The sequence below is a fragment of the Geotrypetes seraphini genome, chromosome 5, assembly GCF_902459505.1.
Source record: "Geotrypetes seraphini chromosome 5, aGeoSer1.1, whole genome shotgun sequence".
Lineage (NCBI taxonomy): Eukaryota > Metazoa > Chordata > Amphibia > Gymnophiona > Dermophiidae > Geotrypetes > Geotrypetes seraphini.
Window position 1 is genome coordinate 20810723 of NC_047088.1, and position 22679 is coordinate 20833401.

The 22679-nt window shown below is 43.6% G+C and overlaps 2 protein-coding genes across 6 annotated transcripts in view; one reads left to right on the plus strand and one right to left on the minus strand.

The window, feature by feature from the left end:
• Positions 1–4652, plus strand: part of COL4A6 (collagen type IV alpha 6 chain) — a 457507-nt gene extending 452855 nt beyond the window's left edge. For all 3 annotated transcript variants that reach the window (XM_033945312.1, XM_033945314.1, XM_033945315.1), the window contains 2 exons: positions 1216–1502; positions 4120–4652. In XM_033945312.1, coding sequence (XP_033801203.1) covers positions 1216–1502; positions 4120–4380 — 548 coding nt within the window. In that variant the 3' untranslated portion in view covers positions 4381–4652. The remainder of the gene's footprint in view (positions 1–1215; positions 1503–4119) is intronic.
• Positions 4653–12795: 8143 nt separating this feature from the next.
• ATG4A (autophagy related 4A cysteine peptidase) overlaps positions 12796–22679 on the minus strand; it is a 34534-nt gene continuing 24650 nt past the window's right edge. For all 3 annotated transcript variants that reach the window (XM_033944505.1, XM_033944504.1, XM_033944506.1), the window contains exons 11-13: positions 20957–21013; positions 18559–18667; positions 12796–13623 (exon numbers count right to left, since the gene is read on the minus strand). In XM_033944505.1, the coding sequence (XP_033800396.1) occupies positions 13559–13623; positions 18559–18667; positions 20957–21013 (231 nt within the window). In that variant the 3' untranslated portion in view covers positions 12796–13558. The remainder of the gene's footprint in view (positions 13624–18558; positions 18668–20956; positions 21014–22679) is intronic.

Here is a 22679-nt window from a genome sequence, read left to right on the forward strand (position 1 = left end):
AAAAAAAATTAAAAATACATCCAAGGCTGGAAGGTGGTTTATTGTTTGCTGCTGCTTACCGGAGTGCAAGCACAGACCTACAAAGTGTGGAGGAGTGGCTCAGTGATTAGAGCTCCTTCCTCAGCAGCCTGAGGTTGAGGGTTTGATCCTGAGCACATTTTAGTGATCTGAATGAGGATCCTGTGCCTCTGTGATGTGAGTGTATGTCCCACTTGAGGCATACACCCACCTAACTGACATACAAACCCACCACCGGCAGCTCCAGACTTGCTGGAAAAATTTTTCCAGTAAGAGGTGGGTGCTCCCTTCTGTGCATCACAAGAAGGGTGACACATCAAAACCATGCAGGACATTGCTGCGCAGACAATCCCACGCAGGACTTCTGCCTGCCGCCTAAAAACTGTTACTGTTAGCGCTCAGAGAGGGGGTGTGGGGGGAACCCCCACTAAACTGACAAGTGTTTGCGTGCACGTTGGGGGGGAGTGGGGGGAACCCCCCCACTACACTGAAAACAGGCAGTTTACAGTGTAATGGGGGGAGGTCCCTCCCCCACACCCCCCCAATGTGAGCGTGAACACTTTTCATTTTACTGGGGGGGGGTTCCTCCCCCGACCCCCACTCACAAGCGGTAACAGGAACAGTTTTTAGCTGGTGCGAAGAAGTCCTGCGCAGGATTGTCGGTGTGTCAGTGTCCCGCGCGGTTTCATTACAGAACCCACAAAAAGTGCTCATTTTATTACTAATGCATATGGTTCTCAGTGGCTGCCACCGTGATTGGTGAAAGCCCCGAAGGACTCTTTAGAGCAGGGGTGTCCAACCTTTTGGCTTCGCTGGGCCGCATTGGCCGAAAAAAATGTTTCCAGGGCCGAACAAACACACAAATGCTGCAGCAAGACACAGGAGGAGCTGGCAAGACGGTAAACACCAGGGGGCAGCAGAGGAAAACACTGCATCGCCCTTGCCCGGGGCCTCACAAAATACTTCACAGGACTGCAAGTCCTCGAGCCGCAGGTTGTACACCCCTGCTTTAGAGCATTAGAAGCTGAGCTGCCTTGCAAGTAAGACTGGCTATATAACCAGTCTTACTTGCATGACAAGACTTTTGGGCATTGGGGCCTCAGTGCATTGTCTCTTGACCTTGGTGTTTTCCGGCATTGTGCTCAGAGGGATCTGCTCGCTGGTCATCCAGCTCTCTGCCTTCCCCTTTCTTCCCAGGCCTCGCTGGCTCGTGTTTGCCTCGTTTCAGCACCATGCCCTTCATTTACTGCAACATCAACGAGGTATGCTACTACGCCAGCCGGAACGACAAATCCTATTGGCTCTCCACCACGGCGCCTATTCCCATGATGCCAGTGAGTCACTCGCAAATCCCGAAGTACATCAGCCGCTGCTCAGTGTGTGAAGCTCCTTCTCAAGCGGTCGCTGTACACAGTCAAGATATCACTATTCCACAGTGCCCCGTGGGCTGGCGCAGTCTGTGGATTGGATATTCCTTCCTTATGGTAAAAAAAAAAATTCCAGGTTGACTTCTAGTGTTTAGCTCCTAATTTGTTTATGATTTGTGGTGGGAGTAATTGGATTTCATAGTAGGGATCTAGAAAACACGGACGGTCTTCTTCAATGAAGATGTCCTCCTGGATGTCAGGTCAAAAGCGCGTCGAGACAAAGGTGCGCGCCGCAGAAAATTACTGTTTTTAGGGCTCCAACAGGGGGGGCATGGGAGGGAACCCCCCACTTTACTTAATAGAGATCGCGCAGCGTTGTGGGGGCGTTGTGGGGGGTTTGGAGGGGTTTAACCCCCCACATTTTACTGAAAACTTCACTTTTTCCCTGTTTGTAGGGAAAAAGTTAAGTTTACAGTAAAATGTGGAGGGTTACAAACCCCCCATAATGCCGGCGCAATCTCTATTAAGTAAACTGGGGGGGCTCCCCAACAAAACCCCCCGTCGGAGCCCCTAAAAACTAATTTTCTTCGGTGCGCGCCTCCGTCTTGCGCTCAGTTGTTGGCGCGCGCCTTTGTCTTTCGCGGGGTTGTCTATGAACCGTCCTCCTGAACTGGCACAGTATATAACAGTGTAAACTTTTTGTAGGCTGCAAACAAGAGGGTGCTGAAAAGTTCTCAGCCCAACCAAGAAGGGAATGATGTGGAGTAGAGAATGGCACGGTGGCAGTTACTCGCGAGTAGCCACGGGTAACCTGCTGAAACGGTGGGGAGGAAAAAGTGCTCACTGCAGGCACGGGGACAAGGCCATCTACCGCCCCGCGGAGCGGTGAATGGCCTTGTGCCCGCAGTTAAGGGAGGGAAGGTGTGCAGTCACCGATCGCATGCTGCCCTCTCCCTCCCTCCCTCCCTCCCCCTTACCTTCATGGCGCTTTAGTAAAGAAACTTACTGAAGCCGGCAAAGCCTGCCTGCGTGCAGTCGCGTGTGTGTGGGCGGAAGCTTCTCCTCTGACGCAACTTCCGGTCCGATTCTGCAAATTGGCACTTTGCAAAATTAAATAACACTCTTTTCAGCTACAGTGACACAATAACGCTCAGAATTTAGGACGCTGGTTGAGCCGAGAACTTTTCAGCACCTGCTCCTACTTTATTTGCATCAGATAATCAAGATTTTCTGCAAGGATCCACTTGTATTCACTGAGAAGCCAAGAGCAAATGAAATACAAGCATGCCTCAGGTGTTTCTTCCCCACGATTAGCATTTTTATTTTAAGTACACATCTACTGCATTACCAGCTGGGTCTGTACCCTTCCGCTCTAAAAGGAGAGAAGACCAGTTCCATCCTCTGAGGATTTTGTAGGCAACTAGGTAGAAATTTGCAGGCTGTTATGGTACTAATCTATATCAGTTTTCAGACTGAACTTGTAGGCACAGTTTGCTCTGAAAAAGATTCCAGAAAACGTACCCATGCAAAATTACATGTGCTATTTGGTGCAGGGAGATTGCCAAGAAATGTTTTATGCATATTCTTCAGAATGAAAACTTATGCCTGTCTGATTCTGAAAAGTAGTCGGTAAAAAGCAGCGCAGCCAAAAACATTTCTTTTTAGCTTTTAACATAGGGAAATGCAAGGTCATGCATGTTGGGAAAAAGAACCCAATGTTCACTTACAAGATGGGGGGATCACCGCTAGGGGTGAGCACCCTTGATAGAGACCTGGGAGTGATGGTAGACACAACATTGAAGGCGTCGGCGCAGTGCGCCACAGCCTCAAGGAAAGCGAACAGAATGTTGGGTATCATAAAGAAAGGTATCACGACCAGGACGAAGGAAGTCATCCTGCCACTGTATCGTGCATTGGTGCGCCCGCACCTGGAGTACTGTGGCCAGTACTGGTCGCCGTACCTCAAGAAGGACATGGCGGTACTTGAGAGAGTCCAGAGAAGAGCAACTAAGCTAATAAAGGGTATGGGGGACCTCTCATACACTGACAGACTGAAAAAGCTGGGGTTTTTCTCGCTGGAAAAGCGACGACTCAGAGGAGACATGATAGAAACCTTCAAGATCATGAAGGGTATAGAAAAAGTGGACAGGGACAGATTTTTCAAATTATGGGGAACCACAAGTACAAGGGGGCACTCAGAGAAATTGAGAGGGGAAAGGTTTAGAACAAATGCCAGGAAGTTCTTTTTCACCCAGAGGGTGGTGGATACATGGAACGCGCTACCGGAGATAGGCAGAAGCACGCTACAGGGCTTCAAGGAGGGTCTGGACAGGTACCTGGAGGACAAAGGGATTGAGGGGTACAGATAAGAGTAGAGGTAAGGTTAGAGGAATAGGATTAGAGGTAATTTGTAAATTAGTCAGAGACCACTGTTCAGACAGTGGGCCTGATGGGCCGCCGCGGGAGCGGACCGCTGGGTGAGATGGACCTCTGGTCTGCCTCAGCGGAGGCAACTTCTTATGTTCTTAACATAGATGAACTGTAAATGGGGGCCTGTACCCCCTTTCTGTATCACTTATTAATGGAAAAAATTGAAAGACAACTGAATGCCAAAAATTGACCAAAAGTCTGTCCAGGCATTCAGAACTGATAAATTCCTGCTAATGGAAATCTGTTTCATTGACTGCACGCAACAGATGGCATCATGTGCTAACTTGCATTTTGTCTGTTTCAGCACACGGCGGCTGGCGCTGAAGGCGGGGGCCAGTCCCTGGTCTCTCCTGGATCCTGCTTGGAGGACTTCCGGGCTACGCCTTTCATCGAATGCAATGGAGCCCGAGGAACCTGTCATTACTTTGCCAACAAGTACAGTTTTTGGCTGACCACGGTGGAAGCAGCGCAGCAGTTTCTTGGCGCTCCTCCGTCAGAAACGCTGAAGGCCGGACAGCTGCGGACCCGCGTGAGCCGCTGCCAAGTGTGCATGAAGAATTTGTAGCAGGAAAGAAACCAAAATCTGGTTTCCCCGAGATGACATCAAACCTCAGTAATTGTATGGAAAATTAGAGAAGATCAACCGCTTGCGTCCTTATCCTCTGGGTTGACTTAGGAGCTCTTCAAGAACCAGGGTAGCGTGTGGCGCAGCGGTTAGCGCTACAGCCTCAGCACCCTGAGGTTATGGGTTCAAATCCCGTGCTGCTTCTCGTGACCCTCAGCAAGTCACTTAGGCCCAAATTCTGTAACCGATGCCTAATGTTAGCCACCTATTTCGGAGGCGCCCGACTAGATAGGCGCCCATCTAAATTGATTAACAAGCTTTTCAATTAAGCTTTTTAATCGGCAATAATTGAAACTTAGGCGCCTATCAAGAAAGAGCGATTCCGCAACGCGGCGCCTCTAAAAATTTAGGTGGCCTTCACAAAAATAGGCGCTGTGGACGTCAGGCGTGGCTGCGTGTTAGACGCCTTGTTGCAGAATCGCTGCGCTTAAGCGTGCCTAGGCACTCATATATGTGACTAACTTTTAGTTGTGCCTAGAGCCGGCCTATTTATTGGGCGCCTCCAAACTAGGTACCCAAATAAGTGCCGCTCAGCGTTATTCACTAAACAGCACCCAATTTTACTTGAATCGCGCTGAACAGTGCCTAATTCGGCGCCTATGTTTTGGGCGCTTCTTAATAGAATTTGCCCTTTAATCCCCCGTTGCCCCAGGTCGATTGTGAGCCCACTGGGACAGACAGGGACAAATGCTTGAGTACCTGAATGTAAACCACTTGGACCAGTGGTTCCCAACCCTGTCCTGGAGGACCACCAGGCCAATGGGGTTTTCAGGCTAGCCCTAATGAATATGCATGGAGCAGATTTGCATGCCTGGCACCTCCATTATATGCAAATCTCTCTCATGCATATTCATTAGGGCTAGCCTGAAAACCCCATTGGCCTGGTGGTCCTCCAGGACAGGGTTGGGAACCACTGACTTAGACTATAAGTGGTCTATAAATACTGAAATAAATAAAATTTAAAACCAGTCAGAGAATTCTCAATGTAAGCTCACAATTGTGCGAGAAATGTGACCCTAACACAACATACAAAGACGCCGATAATATAGTATCAATCACAGAAGCAGAGAAATAATGCCAAAGATCAAAGAGTAAAATTGTATTGAACAAAACGCATTTTGTCTTTAAACTTTTGTGCTACGTTTCTATTTCTGTCTATGAGAAATGAGATTTTACATTAATGAAGGGCGGGACAGGCCCATTTTCGAGAACCTCTTTGAACTATATTGCATATTACATGGTGCTATATTTACTTAACTTTGGTGCCTTTCTGTTATTCGTGGCTGCCCCGAGAAGACATCTGTGTTATTTGTGATGGATATTCCATGTGGCAGTTCTTGCACTAATGCCGCTCAGATAAGAGGGTACGCAAATGTTTTTTTTATTCCTATAACTTGTCTAAATTTCAGTAACCGTGGCTTGTGTGCCTGGAACATTATCCTGTTAAAACAGCTCAGCTGTTTAGTCAGAAATCACCGATTGTGGAACTGGAGCTATTGGTCTGAAGTGTTTAAAGATGGGGAGGCGGATGAAACCAATTTTGTTTCCGATTTTCTTCCATTCTGTGGTAGTTACCAGATAGCTTTAGATCTCGAGTCTGAACCAATCCTGGTCGTCATGAACTGTTGTGGGGGATTTATAAGTTTGCTTTCTCGCAAAACCTAGTGTCCCTCGGCCCGAGATACCCGGAAATGCGCTGGCATCGGCGCGATGACATCATGCGCATGCCTGACGTCAGCACGCCACCATCAGCGCATGCACAAAGGCCCTTCAAACGGGGCCTTGCGCCGACAGAAAGACCCGCGCTGGAGAGAAGGGCCAGCAGAGAGACGAGATGCCGGCATCGGGAGATTGCTTACAGGATGTGCCTCTCTTCACGAGAGGCACGTCCTGTAGGCTAATCCAGCGTCGGCACCTCTCCTCTTCCCCAGTGTACCGCGGCACACCAGAAATCTCAGGCGGCACACAGTTTGCGATACACTGCTCTAGAATAATCAGGTTCACAAATTACCGAATGCAGTGGAAAGCGCTGTTAAAATTGAAACTAACCTTCTTCCCATAATCCGGTGCAATACGTGTGGGGTAGTTTTAAAACACTGAGCTGTTTAAGCATCCAGGACATCCATCTAATATTCCTAGATTTGTAACCCACTCAAATAATTTATTTAGCTGTATAATCACACACATCTTGTAAGTATCCACGTTTTATATATTTAAAAATAAAATGTAAAGGGCTTTGTCTTCGGGAGTTGGCTTTCTGAAACAAGAGTCGGATGTCAATTTTTGGCTGCTAATTTGGCATACATGTCAGTCTGTCTGTTATTTGCTGTTTTGTTACTGCCATGATTTATGTTATTTTAAATTTCAGAATTGTTTTTTTTTTAGAGAACACATGCCTGTATGTAAAGTGCCTCTTATAGGGAATAATTGCTGGGTTAATATTAGAGAATGCATTTTCATAAGCGCCATTACTAAAAGAAATGAATCGGCACTTGGCAAAGCTGTCGACTACATCAGAAATGTCAATTCCAAACTGTTCTTGATTGTGATTGTGATTGAACCAAACAGACCAAGCAGCAAGGAACACCCTTAAAAATGTTAAATAAATTTGTTTTAAGATTGAAAATCTGCCCCGTTTTATTAGTTCTGTGAAGGCTAACTATAAATTGCAAGCAAGTATTATTGGGTATCGCTGTGTTCCTGGAAAGATTAGGACGATTAGAGGTTTTGTCCGTTATTTTATATTGGGAGTATTAATTGTGATCCGCTGAGGATTTTAGAACACATGGAATATAAATGTTGTAAAGGAAGAAAGTATCATGTTTACCATAGTCAGTGTAATCCTCTTTTATGAGTATGTACTGTGCATGGCTCATAAGAACATAAGAAGTTGCCTCCACTGAGGCAGACCAGAGGTCCATCTCGCCCAGCAGTCCGCTCCCGCGGCGGCCCCTCAGGCCTATTGCCTGAGCAGTGGTCCCTGACTATCCCTATAACCTACCTCTACTCCTATCTGTACCCCTCAATCCCTTTGTCCTCTAGGAACCTATCCAAACCTTCTTTGAAGCCCCGTAACGTGCTCCTGCCTATCACAGCCTCCGGAAGCGCGTTCCATGTATCCACCACCCTCTGGGTGAAAAAGAACTTCCTGGCGTTTGTCCTAAACCTGTCTCCTTTCAATTTCTCCGAGTGCCCCCTTGTACTTGTGGTTCCCAGTAATTTGAAAAATCTGTCCCCGTCTACTCTTTCTATGCCCTTCAGGATCTTGAAGGTTTCTATCATGTCACCTCTAAGTCTCCGCTTCTCCAGGGAGAACAGCCCCAGCTCCTTCAGTCTGTCAGTATACGAGAGGTTTTCCATTCCCTTAATTAGCTTAGTTGCTCTTCTCTGGACTCTCTCAAGTACCGCCATGTCCTTCTTGAGGTACGGCGACCAGTACTGGACGCAGTACTCCAGGTGCGGGCGCACCATTGCACGATATAGTGGCAGGATGACTTCCTTCGTCCTGGTCGTGATACCTTTTTTGATGATACCCAGCATTTTGTTTGCTTTCTTTGAGGCTGTGGCGCACTGCGCCGACGATTTCAATGTTGTGTCTACCATCACTCCCAGGTCTCTTTCTAGGTTACTCACCCCTAGCGGTGATCCCCCCATTTTGTAAGTGAACATCGGGTTCTTTTTCCCCACATGCATGACCTTGCATTTCCCTATGTTGAAGCTCATTTGCCACTTTTTGGCCCACTCTTCCAGTGTCGTCAGATCCTTTTGGAGATCTTTGCAGTCTTCCTTGGTTTTAACCCTGCTATATAGTTTGGTGTCATCCGCAGCAGTTATTTATCTTATGCGTTTCACAATCTATACAAATTACTTTGCAGGCCTGAAACAAGTCTAGTTTCTAAATGAGAAAACGGCGCAGGAATGGAGATTTGTGGGAATCTCACGGGGATGGAAGAAGTTCCATGAGATTTGCACATGGATGGACAAAATCTTTGGTGTATTCGTGTGGGAGGTGTAGTCAAAATCTGATTCCAGAATGAGGCTTGGAATGTACTGAGAAGGGCAAATTGGAGTATCAGACTGAGGCTTGGAACACTCATTTGCTAAATAATGAATAGTTCTAGGACTCTATGGTTTATTAAACTTGATATACCACCTGTCGTAGCAACAGCAGGGCAGTTCATAATAAAAACAAAGTCAAATAGTGATTTAAATACAAATACAAATAATCCAAGGCCTAAACGACAAAATCAAAGATACCTCAATCTCCCTGAATGGCCAAGTTTTTACCTTAACAAACTCTTTAAAAATACTCGGAGTGACTCTTGATCGCAACCTTACCTTCGAAGCTCACACCAACCTTCTGGTCAAAAAAAGCTTCGCCACCTTATGGAAGCTAAGATCCATCAGAAAATACTTTGACGCCCCCTCATTCCGCCTACTTGTGCAATCCTCCATCTTAAGTCTAGTCGACTACTGCAACATCATCTACCTGGGATCTTTCAAAAAAAACAAAGATTGCAAATTATTCAAAACACGGCAATCCGACTGATCTGCGGACTAAAAAAATGGGAACACATAACTCCCTATTACCACAAACTTCACTGGCTACCCCTAGAAGCAAGAGTACTATTCAAGTTCACCTGTTTCTGCTACAAATCCATCCTTGGCTTGGCCCCCCTGTACTTAGTACCCCATTTTATCCTAGACCGCCCATCCAAACTCACACGTAGAACCCACCTGTTTAGCTACCCTACCCTAAGGACCTGCCGTTACAAAAGATATCTAAATAGAACTCTTGCCTTCCAAGCAGGTCACCACAATAACTGGCTGGCCCACATCATCTCATGCTCTTCATCCTACTTAAACTTCAGGAAACTACTAAAAACTAATCTTTTCACCCGATTCATACCCTAAGACCCTATGCCCACCCTGGCCCGCTATCTCTATTTGTCCTTTACGCAGATTGTCTTGACCTTCTTCACTGTACCATTTCATTGCCATAATTGTACCCATCTTTCTTTTCTGTTTGTACCATTTTTTCTCTATCTCCTAATTTTATCTGATTGTAACATTGTACCATTTTTGCTGATTGTCCAGCCCTTCTTCGTTGTAAACCGCCTAGAACTAATATGGCTTTGGCGGTATATAAGAAATAAAATTATTATTATTATTACTGTGCTAAATCCTACTGAAATAGACACTTGATTTCTGATTTCACGTTGCTTCTTTTATTATTTATGTTAAAAGCTTAATACCCATTTATTCGTATTCAGTAGAATAATTTTTATAATTATGCATAATAAAATGTGCGATTTGGTACAGCACTAGTAAATACCATCCCCCCCAAAACCACAAGAGGCTGTTGGGGGGTTGAGGAAATGAAGCGCTGCAAATAAGCGCTGCGGGTACAGGTGAGGATAGAGGCAATTAATTGTAGGGATGGGTGGTGATGGAATAGATCCAAGCGGGTTCAGGTGAGCATGGGTGAAATTCCTCTCCCTGTGCAACTGAGTTCTCGAATCTTAATGAGGGCCCTGGGGCACACTGATAAGGGGTAAATATCTAAAAGGAAATGACCTGTATTATGGATGGTTTGGGGCAAAGGATCCTTTATTAACCTCCAAAAAGTTCTGGGACTAGCTTCTCCACTGTGATCCATCCAGGCGGAAACAGGAAGAAGCGTCAGAGGAGAAGCTTCAGCGCAGCTATGTGCAATTTGTGAGAACATTTGCTACATCATGGCCCCCTCTGAGACCGAACACTTTGATTTTGAAAATCACCCATGAAGATGAGGAGGAGGGAGATGACCCAACAAAGGAAAGAGATGCCCAGGGAAGCTGCCCTGTTTGCCCTCCCACAATCATGTAAATGCACTACAGTAAAACCACTATGAAAGCATGACAGCTTGGATCCTACGGTTTTAAAATCCCAGCTGTGCTCCCTATAATAGCTAAAGCAAGGTATCACAATCACTGGGGGAAGACATGCCCGTGAGTCAGCCCCTCCTTAGGCTCCAACAGCGCTCCAGAAGCACCAGATGCCACTGCAAAATGAGTAATATTCATTTTGTCAAGGTGTATCCCCTTTGGGCTTGGGTCATACTTGGCCTGGCCCTTGTATTTCCCCTTCCCCATTAGACTAGACGATGCAGCAGGAGTTCTTCAGGAAGGCATCCATATAAAGTGGCAAAGTTACATAGCTTTCATCAAACCTAATTTGCATATTTTGACAGGTGACCATGCCCATTTCTGCTCTCATCAGCTAATCAGAAGCAAGGATCTGCCCAAGCCCCACTCCTTACTCCTCCCCCTTTGATGACATCACTGATATGATGTAACCCCCCACCTCATTTATATAAATCCTCTCCTAAACCTACCTTTTTGTGTAATCCTGCCCATTTTGTGATGTCACAAGAATGGTCAACATAATTTTGCCCATTTTTCTAGACGGAACACACTGAAGTTCTCCACATTACTTCCTGTTTCACAGTACTCACTAAAAAAAACAGACTGTGGAGAGGTGATGTTCAAGATGTAGGCTTTATTAAAAATCCAACTTTGTAATCCACATAAAAGTATCTAGGACCCAATTCGCTAAGAGCTATGAACCCAAGACAGTCTTTGTTTCAACAGTGCTTATCTTCCGCAGGGCTCCTATGGGTAATAATATATTGATTGGTATAGTATGTTTTATGCACTAATAAGTTGTATATGAACAGGGGTGAGATTAGGTACCAAGTGACATCAAATGTATAAGAGTGACTGGTGCCATCATCTATAAATCAGATGCCAAGTTCATCAAAAATTTAAGAACAGAAGAAATGTATAGAGAGCAGAAAATTGTGACAATAGGTGCTTGCCCTTCATGTGTGATCAGTGAGAGTATCTAAACCAAGGAATGAGAATGTCAAATTTTTTGCTCGTCACAGTACTCACTGACCTCATTGATGGGTCACTTGACAGGAAGTAACATTGATCATCCAACACTGCCCCCTGCAATTCTGGAGGACCATGTACAGTTTGTTTGCCCCTCCCAGCTTGTATAGTCAGCCCTCTGGTTCTTTTTCCAACATGTAAAATGTTCATTGGCAACACCTTCCTTTCAGAGAAAAATAAAATTCAACTTTTTATAGACACAGCAGCAGACAGGCAAAAGGATCTCTCTTCTCTGCATGCTGACACAAAAAGCTTTTTTTGGGGGGGGTTCTCTCTTTAGCGTGAATTCTGCTCTCTCTCATGTTTCAAAAGCCCAACCCCCATCTATGCACTGCAACTGGGTTTCTTTCTCAGAACACAGATACAAAGCTGTTTTTAAAGATAATTTTCACAAAGCTACCAGGTGCCGACATCCTCTCAAATAGGGGAGACATAATTTCTAGCTCAGACAAATGGATTAACACAGTAACAGTACATGATGGCAGAAAAAGACCATTCTGCTCAACAAGATGGCCAGAGCCACACCCACCACTGTGCGGGTCCCAGTTACCATACTTAAATGCTAGTTGTCAATTCTCCACCACGCCAACCATACAGGCAGCCAAACATGATGGGAATGATATGTAGTTATAACCAAAACTCCAAATACACTTCTCCCTCCATATTTGCGGGGGTTAGGGGCAGAGCCAGCCCTCGAATAACTTTTGGGCCAATTTTCACCCACCCCCTTCCTGCATCCCAGACCTAACCTGGTGGTCTAGCAGTGACACGGGGCAGGAGCGATCTTCCTACACTCCTGCCCCATGCAGAGCAGTCATTGAAAATGGCTGCTATGAGTTCCCGGTATAGTCTCATGAGACCACGGGAATTCACAGCAGCCATTTTTGATGATGGCTCTGCACAGGGCAGGAGTGTAGAAAGGTTGCTCCTGCCCCGCATCACTGCTAGACTACCAAGTAAGGTCTGGGGATGGAGCAATTCACAAGAGGGGGCCAAAAACCCAAATCCGCAGATACTGAAACCACGGATTCAGAGGGGGGAGTGTATTGCCCACAGTATTCAACTTAACAGTGAAGACATCTTCCCCTCCCCCCTAAGCAGCACAGCACTCTTACCACCAGTATGTGACAATAAAGTGATCCACAACACTGGGGTTGCTAAAGCTTCACCTGTCTTGCCATTTGTGGAACACAAATCGTAGAAGTCTGTCTAGCATTGGCCTAAATTCCTACTGTTCTTGCCCAAGATAACACCTCAACAGCCATACTGTGTTTCCCTCCTCTTTCTATTTAGGCATCCCCTGTCTATCCCATATATTTTTGAATTATCTAACGCAGTTCCTCAGCAGCTTGAGCTACTAAAATATTTGCAGTTCTCGTGCAGAAAGACAATCAGTTTTTACCATGCACAAAATACTGTAGCTATTTAAAGACATGTGAAATTTATTTCAAGCACAGATAAAGTGTTACAGAAGAAATCTGACACATTGGTGAATAGATTTACAGTATTTTAAAATAAATAAAATACAAAACCACATGGGACTTCTGTGTCTGAAACCATCTTCAGTCGGTTTCAGTTTGAGGTCAGAGTGAATCATGCCATAGCTCATGGCAGTGGTAAAAGGGTGCCAAGTCCATATTGCTGCCTAGAAGACTGGGGAATGCACCCGTTCACAATAAAAGCTCCTTACTCCAAAACCTTTATTAAGAAATAGACAGTAGAATAATGGTTTTCTTTGCTGGCCTCAGAAACAGAAAGATATCGTTTGTAAACTGGAGTACCTTTACAATTAGGAATTAAAAGTCATAGCTCAGTCTGCTTCATTCATTAGCAAGGTGGTCTGTTGATCGGGTCCACTTAAGGCTGCCTCCCTTTTCACAGTCTAGGGCCCAGCTCCATTCTCACACACTTGGATGTGTCTCTCATCTAGCCCATCTGCCTTCAAGAGAGGTGTACGCTTAAGTCTTATTTTTAAATTATAAGAGCTCTATGATTCTCTTTCCATGTAGACATAAAAAAAAGCTGTCTCTGGTTTAGGGCACTTGAGTTTCCTCTCTTTGTGCTTACGGGTCTATGCAAGTTTCCAGGCACTTTCTGGCTGGAGAAAGGCTGCCCCCAATAAACAAGCTTATGCATATTGGTAACCAGATGCTCCACAGATACATAAAATGTGTTTTACAGGCTCAGACACTCAGGATTTCAAATTCTTCTTCCACTTCAAAAAGCTTATCAGTAGATTCAATGAGCTCTAAAAGCAAAGAAAAGTAAAATGGTGTTAATATTTTGTTTTCAAACATGTGCACAGGACCATTTTGGGGAGGGTGGGTGAAAAAGCAGGATTTGAACTGAGGTGCCTGATCTAGGCCCTGCACTTCCAGGCACCCAATCCCTACATCTAGCCTTATTTAGGAGTGCCTTTGAGACATAGACACTGGAGTCAACCCCTCCCCCCCCAAAAAAAAAAAAAAAGAAATAATAATAATAATTCTTCAATCTGTTGGATATGGCACGATCCGACTACAGAATCCCATAAGGCCATCCTTGCTTGCATGATTCACTTAAATTATACATACAATCTGAGATTTGGGTTGGCATTCTGCCTTGGAAAAGAACTGCCAGCTGCTCAAGAGACTATAAGCCTACCACTACTACTATATAACATTTCTATAGTGCTGAAAGGCACAAGCAGCACTATACATGTAGATTTAACATGTAATAGATGGTCCCTGCTCAGAAGAGATTACATTCTAATTTAGACAGACAGGACATATAGGGACTGGGGAGGTTCTTGCAGAGAGAATGATAGGAAGGACATAAGTTTCTTACACTGAGAGGGAGTTAAGAATTGAAAGCAGCCTCGAAAAAGTGGGCTTTTAGCTTAGATTTGAATACTGCTAAAGACGGAGCCTGACTTAATGATTCAGACAGTCTAAGTCCTAGAGCTGTAACCAAATCTCTTAACCCAAAACTGTCCTTACTGTACCACCCTACTAACGCAGAGCTTTCTGTTTGCATACAACATTCCATTTGCATAACTAAATCCTCCTTTAAAAAAAAAAAAAAATTAACATTTCTGGTGCATTTTTCAAGTTTAGAGGGGAAAAAAAGTACTCCTGGGGTAATGGGCTGCTTACACCGACACGTAATGAAATGGCTTGTTAAACAGCGATTCTATCACAGAAGCAGATATAGAGTGCTGGACTCTATGGCAAGTGAACAGGGCCCACACCGGCAGCAGAGCAACGTTCCAGGAGCCCAGGTGTATTAAATTAATCTAACAGCAGGATGCAAAACAGAACTAAATAGGAAAAAAAAACTAGAACAGAAGCGTCAGGGGAGAGAGATTTGCAAGGAGGAAGGTATGGGGAAAGAATTTGTATTCCTAAAAGATTCAGAGAGAAGCAACTGTGTTGCTTTTCTACTATGATGGATTGCATATCCCAGGTATTGTTCCTGCCTTCTTAAATTGTGAACTGCTTAGAACTTAAAAGCATAGACTTAGTAGAGAAAGACAGGTTGTTCACCCTCTCCAAGGCAGGGAGAACGAGAGGGCACTCTCTAAAGTTGAAAGGGGATAGATTCCGTACAAACGTAAGGAAGTTCTTTAGAGAGTGGTGGAAATCCCTTCCGGAGTCTGTTATAGGGGAAAACACCTTCCAGGGTTTCAAGACAAAGTTGGACAAGTTCATGTTAAACTGGTGAGACTGGACTCATTTGGAGCACTGGTCTTGACCTTGGGGCCGCCGCGTGAGCGGACTGCTGGCCAGGATGGACCATTGGTCTGACCCAGCAGCGGCAATTCTTATGTTCTTATGATTTATAATATACTGTTGAATGGCCTGATTTATTTAAATGTCCAGATAAGTATTTCTCAATAGTGTTATAGATGCACAAATAACTTCTATATGTCAGTGCTCCAACCTGGACCATATATGTTTATATATTTACTTCTAAAGGAAGCCTCAGCCCCTGAGTAAATATATAAACATATATGGTCCAGGTTGGAGCACTGATATATAGAAGTTATTTGTGCATCTATAACACTTATGATTTATAAGGCATTATGTTATGTCACACAACAAAGAAAAATGGGGAGACCCAATGATCCACAGTGAAAACAATCCACCGATGAAAACAAACAAAAAACTGTGTTCTGGAGATAATTTATTATACACTAACATATAAAAACATGAAAATTCAATTTAAAAAGTACAATGATAAAAAATACAGTGATAAAAATCCAACCGGACCCTACACGGTCCGTGTTTTGGCGAACACGCCTTCCTCAGGGGTCCAATGGTTTGCAAACTCACATATAAAGAATTGGACTGAAAACAGTTTATTGTCTTTAAAACTGTGAGCAAAGACCACCGCAGACACGCTGAAGTAGCAAAAAAATGCCCATCTGCAGTAACCATTATCTCTCTCCTTATTGGCTAAGGCTCTTAACATTTGCATCTCCTCTTCCTATAGGCTAAGGCTCTTTACACCTGCATTGTGAGGTCATAGGGCTTTATGGTTATAGAAACATTGTAACATGATGGCAGATAAAGGCCAAATGGCCCATCCACAGCATCCACTATCTCCTCTTCTCCCTATTGGCTAAGGCTCTTAACATTTGCATCTCCTCTTCCTATAGGCTAAGGCTCTTTACACCTGCATTGTGAGGTCATAGGGCTTTATGGTTATAGAAACATTGGGCTGTTGCGAACTTGTTTATGGACAGGTTTGAACGTGACTGGGTGTATGGCTGTGTGTTGTTTAAATATGTGGCCTTCTGGACCAGATACATTGATGACATCTTTTTAATCTGGAATGGGGGTCAGACTGAATTGGAACAATTCTTTACTTTTCTTGACACCTGTCATCCCAATGTACGTTTTACTCATACGTACAGTATGCATCAGATTTCTTTTTTGGATGTGTTGGTGGAGATTAGGGACGGTGACTTCTATACCACAGTATTTACCAAGCCTACTGATAGCAACTCTACCCTTCACTATTCTAGTGCCCATTCCAGTTCTTTAAAAAAAAGTCTTCCCTATTCGCAGTTCTTGCGTATACGCAGGATTTGCTCCTCAAAATCAGACTTTAAGCGTCAGGCTGAGGTCCTTAAACAGAGGTTCCTAGCTCGGGGTTACCCTGCTAGAGTGGTATCTGTAGCTTATAAGAGAGCATTGTACTGTAATAGGGAAGCTTTGTTTGCTCCGAGAGGTGTGCAAATGAGGGAGCAGGTTATGACATGTGTCGTAACCTATTCGAGTCAATGTCATCAGATGGTACGATCTCTGAAAAAACATTGGGCGATCCTGAAAACTTCTGGTACTTTTAAGGACTATGATTTGAGGATAGTCTTTCGGAGGACCAGAAATTTGAAAGAAATTTTGTGCCCCTCTTTGCCCTCTAATGTTGAGTGTGATACTGTATGGATGGGTCACAGAGCTTGTGGGATGTGTCAGATGTGTGGCCTTATGCTGTGTACGGATATGTTTTGTAATCCGAATGATAATAAGGAGTACACCTTAAGACACACATCTGATTGTAAGACCTGTGGAGTGGTCTATGTTGTATTATGCCCTTGTAGGTTAGTTTATGTGGGGCAGACGTCCAGAAAATTTACCACACGTTTAACTGAGCACAAAAGTAATATTAAGAATAAGATACTCGGGGCTCCTCTAGCAAGACATTGTGTCGATAAAGATCATGATTTTGGATCCCTACGGGCTTTAATACTGGAGGTGGTTACCCCGGGTAGGAGAGGGGGGGACTTTAGGAGATACTTGGCTCAAAGAGAACAGCGCTGGATTAACAGGCTGGATACATTGTGGCCAAAAGGCTTGAATAGATCTTATGAATGGCAACATTTCTATTAGAGCAGGTTATACTGCAGGAATTGGAAGATGTGGGCGTGCTACGGCGTCATGACGTCATTTGGACGCTATATAGTTGGGATTGTCGCCATCTTGATTTGGTTTGAAAATTTGTGACTGGTGGAATGTTTGTGAGTATTTAAGTGTTAGTGTGTTTAGTTATGGTATGATAGTGTGAATGTTTTAACTTTTTGTGTCTTTACTTTCTAGTGAGCCTGTGATTTTGAGTGTCTTGATGGCCCTGACGCAGCGGATGTTAAAATTCCCGCGAAACGTGGCCGCGTCGGCAAAATAAGACACGAATGGCAGATAAAATAAGCTGAACTTTGAGATAAGTCCCTTTTTTTCAAATCCTGGCTACTACATATGCAAGACATTTCTCTAGTGTTTTAGTTGAAGCTAGAGGTTTAAATTGCTAAAAAAATGTTTAAAAAAATTTTTCAAATAAGCCGTACTTATTGGCCAATGATTGGAGCAGGGGCTGTTTGACTACGCGGATCCTTCCAGTCTGTGATTCACGACTGAGCGTAGGCTCCGTTTCTGAGGCCTGAGTTCTTGAACTATGCTGGGCTCTGTGTTTTGATATGTATGTTCCAGTATAAAGCAGTATTATTATATATATATTTTTCTGATTAGTTTATATGCTGCTGGGATAACTAGTTATAGAAACATGATGCCAGATAAAGGCCAAATGACTCATCTAATCTGCCCAACAAAGAAAAATGGGGAGACCCAATGATTCACAGTGAAAACAATCCACCGATGAAAACAAAAACAAAAAACTGTGGATACAGATGTTCTGGAGATAATTTATTAACTACTGACATATAAAACCATGAAAATTCAATTACAAAAGTAAAAATGATAAAATATACAGTGATAAAAATCCAACCGGACCCTACACGGTCCATGTTTCGGCTAACACGCCTTCCTCAGGGGTCCAATGGTTTGCAAACTCACATAAAAAATTGGACTGAAAACAGCCTATTGTCTTTAATCCTGTGAGCAAAGAACACCGCAGACAAGCTGAAGTAGCAAAAACACGCTATGTCACACAAACCCATTTAAAGGAGAAGGCATCGTAAGAAAGGAGGTAATTACATTTTAAGCTCAGAGGTGCATCTATTTTTTTTCCTAACATTCACTGTGCTGCTATATTTAAAATGTTTCAATCGTCTGCTAAAAATCATGTGCAGCAAACTGTGTGTACAAATGGATCAACCTTCCCTAATAGGCTCCTAAAAATAGTTCATGCACTAAGTCTTGGGTAAGTAGCATGTCCCTTTGCCCACGGCTGCAGCCCAACGGCATACCTGCTCCTGTCGTGCTAACTTCTGGTTTTGTTGGAGGGATAAAGGGAGGCCAGTGTGGTGGGTGCTTTGGTACTAGCTCAAACATCCGTCTCTGCTGCTTTAGAATTTCCTGAAGGGAACATAGAACAAATCTGAAAATGAAAAATTCAAATTCCTACAAGTACAGTAAGTACAGCACAAGTACAAGTACAGTAAGTATTTTTTTAAAAAAAAAAAAAACCCAAAAAACAACCTTTACAATTTTGTCTCCACAAGGCTTATTTCTGTCCACTTGGTATGTCTTACTCATGTGTCGGTCCAGAGGAAGGCTACTAAAATGGTGTGTGGTCTTCGTGATAAGGCATATGGGGACAGACTTAAAGATCTTAATCTGTATACTTTGGGGGAGAGGGGAGATATGATATAGACGATTAAATGCGCACGAGTCGAGTCTTTCATTTGAAAGGAAACTCTGCAATGAGACGGCATTGGATGAAGTTAAGAGGTGATAGGCTCTGGTGTAATCTAAGGAAATATTTTTTTACAAAAAGGGTGGTAGATGCATGGAACAGTCTCCCAGAAGAGGTGGTGGAGACAGAGACTGTGTCTGAATTCAAAAGGGCCTGGGATAGGCATGTGGGATCTCTCAGAGAAAGAGATACTGTTTACTGCGGAAGGGCAGACTAGATGGGCCATTTGGCCTTTATCTGCCGTCATGTTTCAATGTTTCTATGTCAAATTTCAGCTTGATTAGACAATATTTAGAGGTCACCCCAGCAAGCACTGTTTGCTTGTGTATTATGTATGCAGGTGATTGCGCATAATTAGTTTGTATAGTGTCCTCTAATTTGCAACCTGCACCCGAAAACTGGCTCCTTGGGAAGTCAGTCTCTCAGCTGTCAACTGCTAGACTGCCACGTGGACTGGATGTTCTTTGACTGGTCAATTTTAATCACTATGATGACGGAAAACATTTACCGTAAAGCTATAAGTTGGCGTGCGAGTCAACGATGGTGCTATGGGCTCCATACAATGACGTTGAACCGCTGTCTACTCTCAACCCATATCCAAATAAAACTGTTGCAGACAAGGCGCTCACAGCCATTTCCAGACATCTGTGGTTTCTGTCCAAGCACCTAACAGTACTTGCCTTTTTTTAAATGACAGAATCGCACCAGAAACAAAGCTAAGAATGGTGCAAAGCTTAGAGTGTCCACCATTGCCAGCCATTCCACGATGTCTCATGTGTATAGATGAAACGGAACCTGTGACCTTTGAAAGGCTTGCAACACACAGAACACAGTCATTTTTTATCTCTAGATTGAAGGAGGATCAACAAATGCAAAAATATTCCTGAAGAAACATCCCACAGAGTGGACCGACGATGCACTTTTCAAGGAACTTTGGCATGGGGCATCCAAACTGGCTGCTGTTAATGATTTAAAAAAAAAGATGAAGAACAAAAGCAATAATGACTGGGATAGCCATGCAGATGGTAACCCGAAATTACGATCATCTAAATTTCCCTTTCTGGTGGGAAAATCTGTGCTCCAGTTATAGATATGAAAAAATGAATGCCGATAGTTTGGGGCACAGTAATTTTTTTAAAATTGGTTTGAGGCCTATTGACATCTTATATTACTTTACTATAGCAGGTCTTTGATTATGAGTCAGTTTTTGGGGGGTTTCATACACATCCAGGAAGGATGGTGGGGGGGTATTTCTGTCCTAATTTTGACCTTTGAGTATTTACACTTGGGGTGAGTGGGAGGATATTATTAATTTGATTAGGGTAAGGTTATTGGGAAAGTTTATGTTTTTGTGTTAGATTGTGGGTGGGAGAAAATGATTGGTTATGTTTATTTGTAAGTTGAATGTGCTTGTATTGAATTATTATATGTTATATATTCATGTATTGCACTATTGAAGTATGGAAAATCAATAAAGAATTTAAAAAAAAAGAGAAGAACAAAAGCAATTTGTTCTTCGGGTAGTAATAACCGAAAGAAGTTTCCTTCTGCATCAAATGTGATTCTTAGGTCAAAGACCGTTGATTATTTGTCAAGTGCACAAGAGTTACAATATACTGTTAAGCTTAGCACTAATTTTTAAAAAACAGCGAGATGAGATGACCCCTGAACTTTGTTTAAGCAAAATTTTGTATGTTTTTCATTTTTATATAAAGGAATAAAATTAGCCTTGTGGACAAGCGAAATGTGTTAATCTTTTCAGACCACCCTATTCAGTTAGCACTGGAAAGTAAAATTGACATTATCTACTGCTAATCTGATTTGCTTATTTGAAACCAGAGTATATCAAAGCAAATAAACATAAAGAAAATATATTTTTACAAGTTTTACAGCTCTGGAACAGATCACTATCTGACGAAAAAAGTAGGAAAACAGATCAAGTTGATTACCTGTTGTACAAGACTACACCAATTATCAAAGTCTGCTTCTTCTTTGCAGAAGAATCCCTGAAAAAGTGAAGCATTTCCATTATTTGATTTTTGTTGTACTAAAGAAAAAAAAAAACAAAAACCCCAAACAGATGCTGCTGCGAGATGAAGCCGTCCAACCTAAAGCATGATTTAGGTGCCATCATAGGCATAGTTTGACCATTTCATTTGGTGGGATGGGCAAGGGGTGGACTATTCCCCTCCACCCCCACCACCAAAAAAAAGGTAAAATAACAGTAAAGGGTTGTTGTTGTTTTTTTAGTTTCGTTTGTTACTGAAATGAGCCCGCGCTGCAAGACATCTCTCTCATAGTGCCCCTATAAATAAATTGATAAAAATCCATGGATCTGAAGACACAGCAGTGTATCATGAAACACTGGATGGGAAAACAGAACATATGGATCACTACAGATCCCTGGGAAGTAAGTACAAGCCAGCACACCACCCCGTACAAAAAGGGGCTCTGTCAACCCCATCATACCACATTTCATATAACCACCTCCCCAAAAAGTATAAAAGAGACATGGCAACCCTCAGTACTACCATCCACCCCAACAGTACAAAAGGGACATGGCAACCCCACCACTCTACCTTCTGTCTCCTTCCCCTAAAAGCAAAAAATTTCCTGTTCCGATTCTCTTTTCCCCCTGAAGTCTTTGAACAACAGTTTCCCCCATTGTTTTGCTCCCCACGCTCTCCATTCTCTGCCTCTAATCTTTTCATCCTGCCCTGCTCTACACCTCTTTCCATGGGAGGAGTTCAAGGACAGGCACAGTGAAGGGGTAGGAGCCCAATCTGAGGTGAAAGGCATATCCCACATTCCCTTCTGTTTGCCCTTCCCCCCTGCGCTTTCTATATCCACTTCTTCCTTTCATACTCCCCTCTTTACTCTCACTCCTTAAAAACTCTGCTCCAGCTTTCTATCTCCCACGCCATCAACCCAAACTTCTTGTTCCTATTCATTCATTCAATTTTTCTATACCATTCTCCCAGGAGAGCTCAGAACGGTTTACATGAGATCATCTAGGTACTCAAGCATTTTTCCCTGTCTGTCCTGGTGGGCTCACAATCTTTCTAATGAACCTGGGGCAATGGGGGGATTAAGTGACTTGCCCAGGGTCACAAGGAGCAGCGTGGGTTTGAACCCACAACCCCAGGGTGTTGAGGCTGTAGCTTTAACCGCTGCGCCACACTCTTCCTACCTTGAACTATTCTCTGCATCCTACCAATTCACCCCACAATCTCTCTCTCTGCACCCAACTCTTCACTCCTTATCTCACTTTGTTCTCACCTTCCAGGGATGTGGAGAGCAGGATGAAACGCATGGGCACAGCACAGCAAATGTCGACTGGTTTGAACTTCATTAATTTGGATCCTACTCAAGGACATGAGAATCAGATATATGGCCTACTTATTTCCCTCCTCGTCCTCCGTATCTCCTTTCTCAATTCTTCCCACACCACCTTTTTTCTCATCTCCCCTTTCTTCAATTCTGCCCTTTCCCACTCATCTCTCCTTCCCACCATTGTCTCAGTTCTTCTCCTCAATTTCCAACTCCTAGAAATAGTCCCCTTACGCCATCTCCCCTTACGTTATCAGCCTCCTTGCATTTTTCTATTTTTAAGAAATATCTGACACTTATGATTCCTATTTATTGTATGTTCAGTCTTTTCTCACTTTGAAT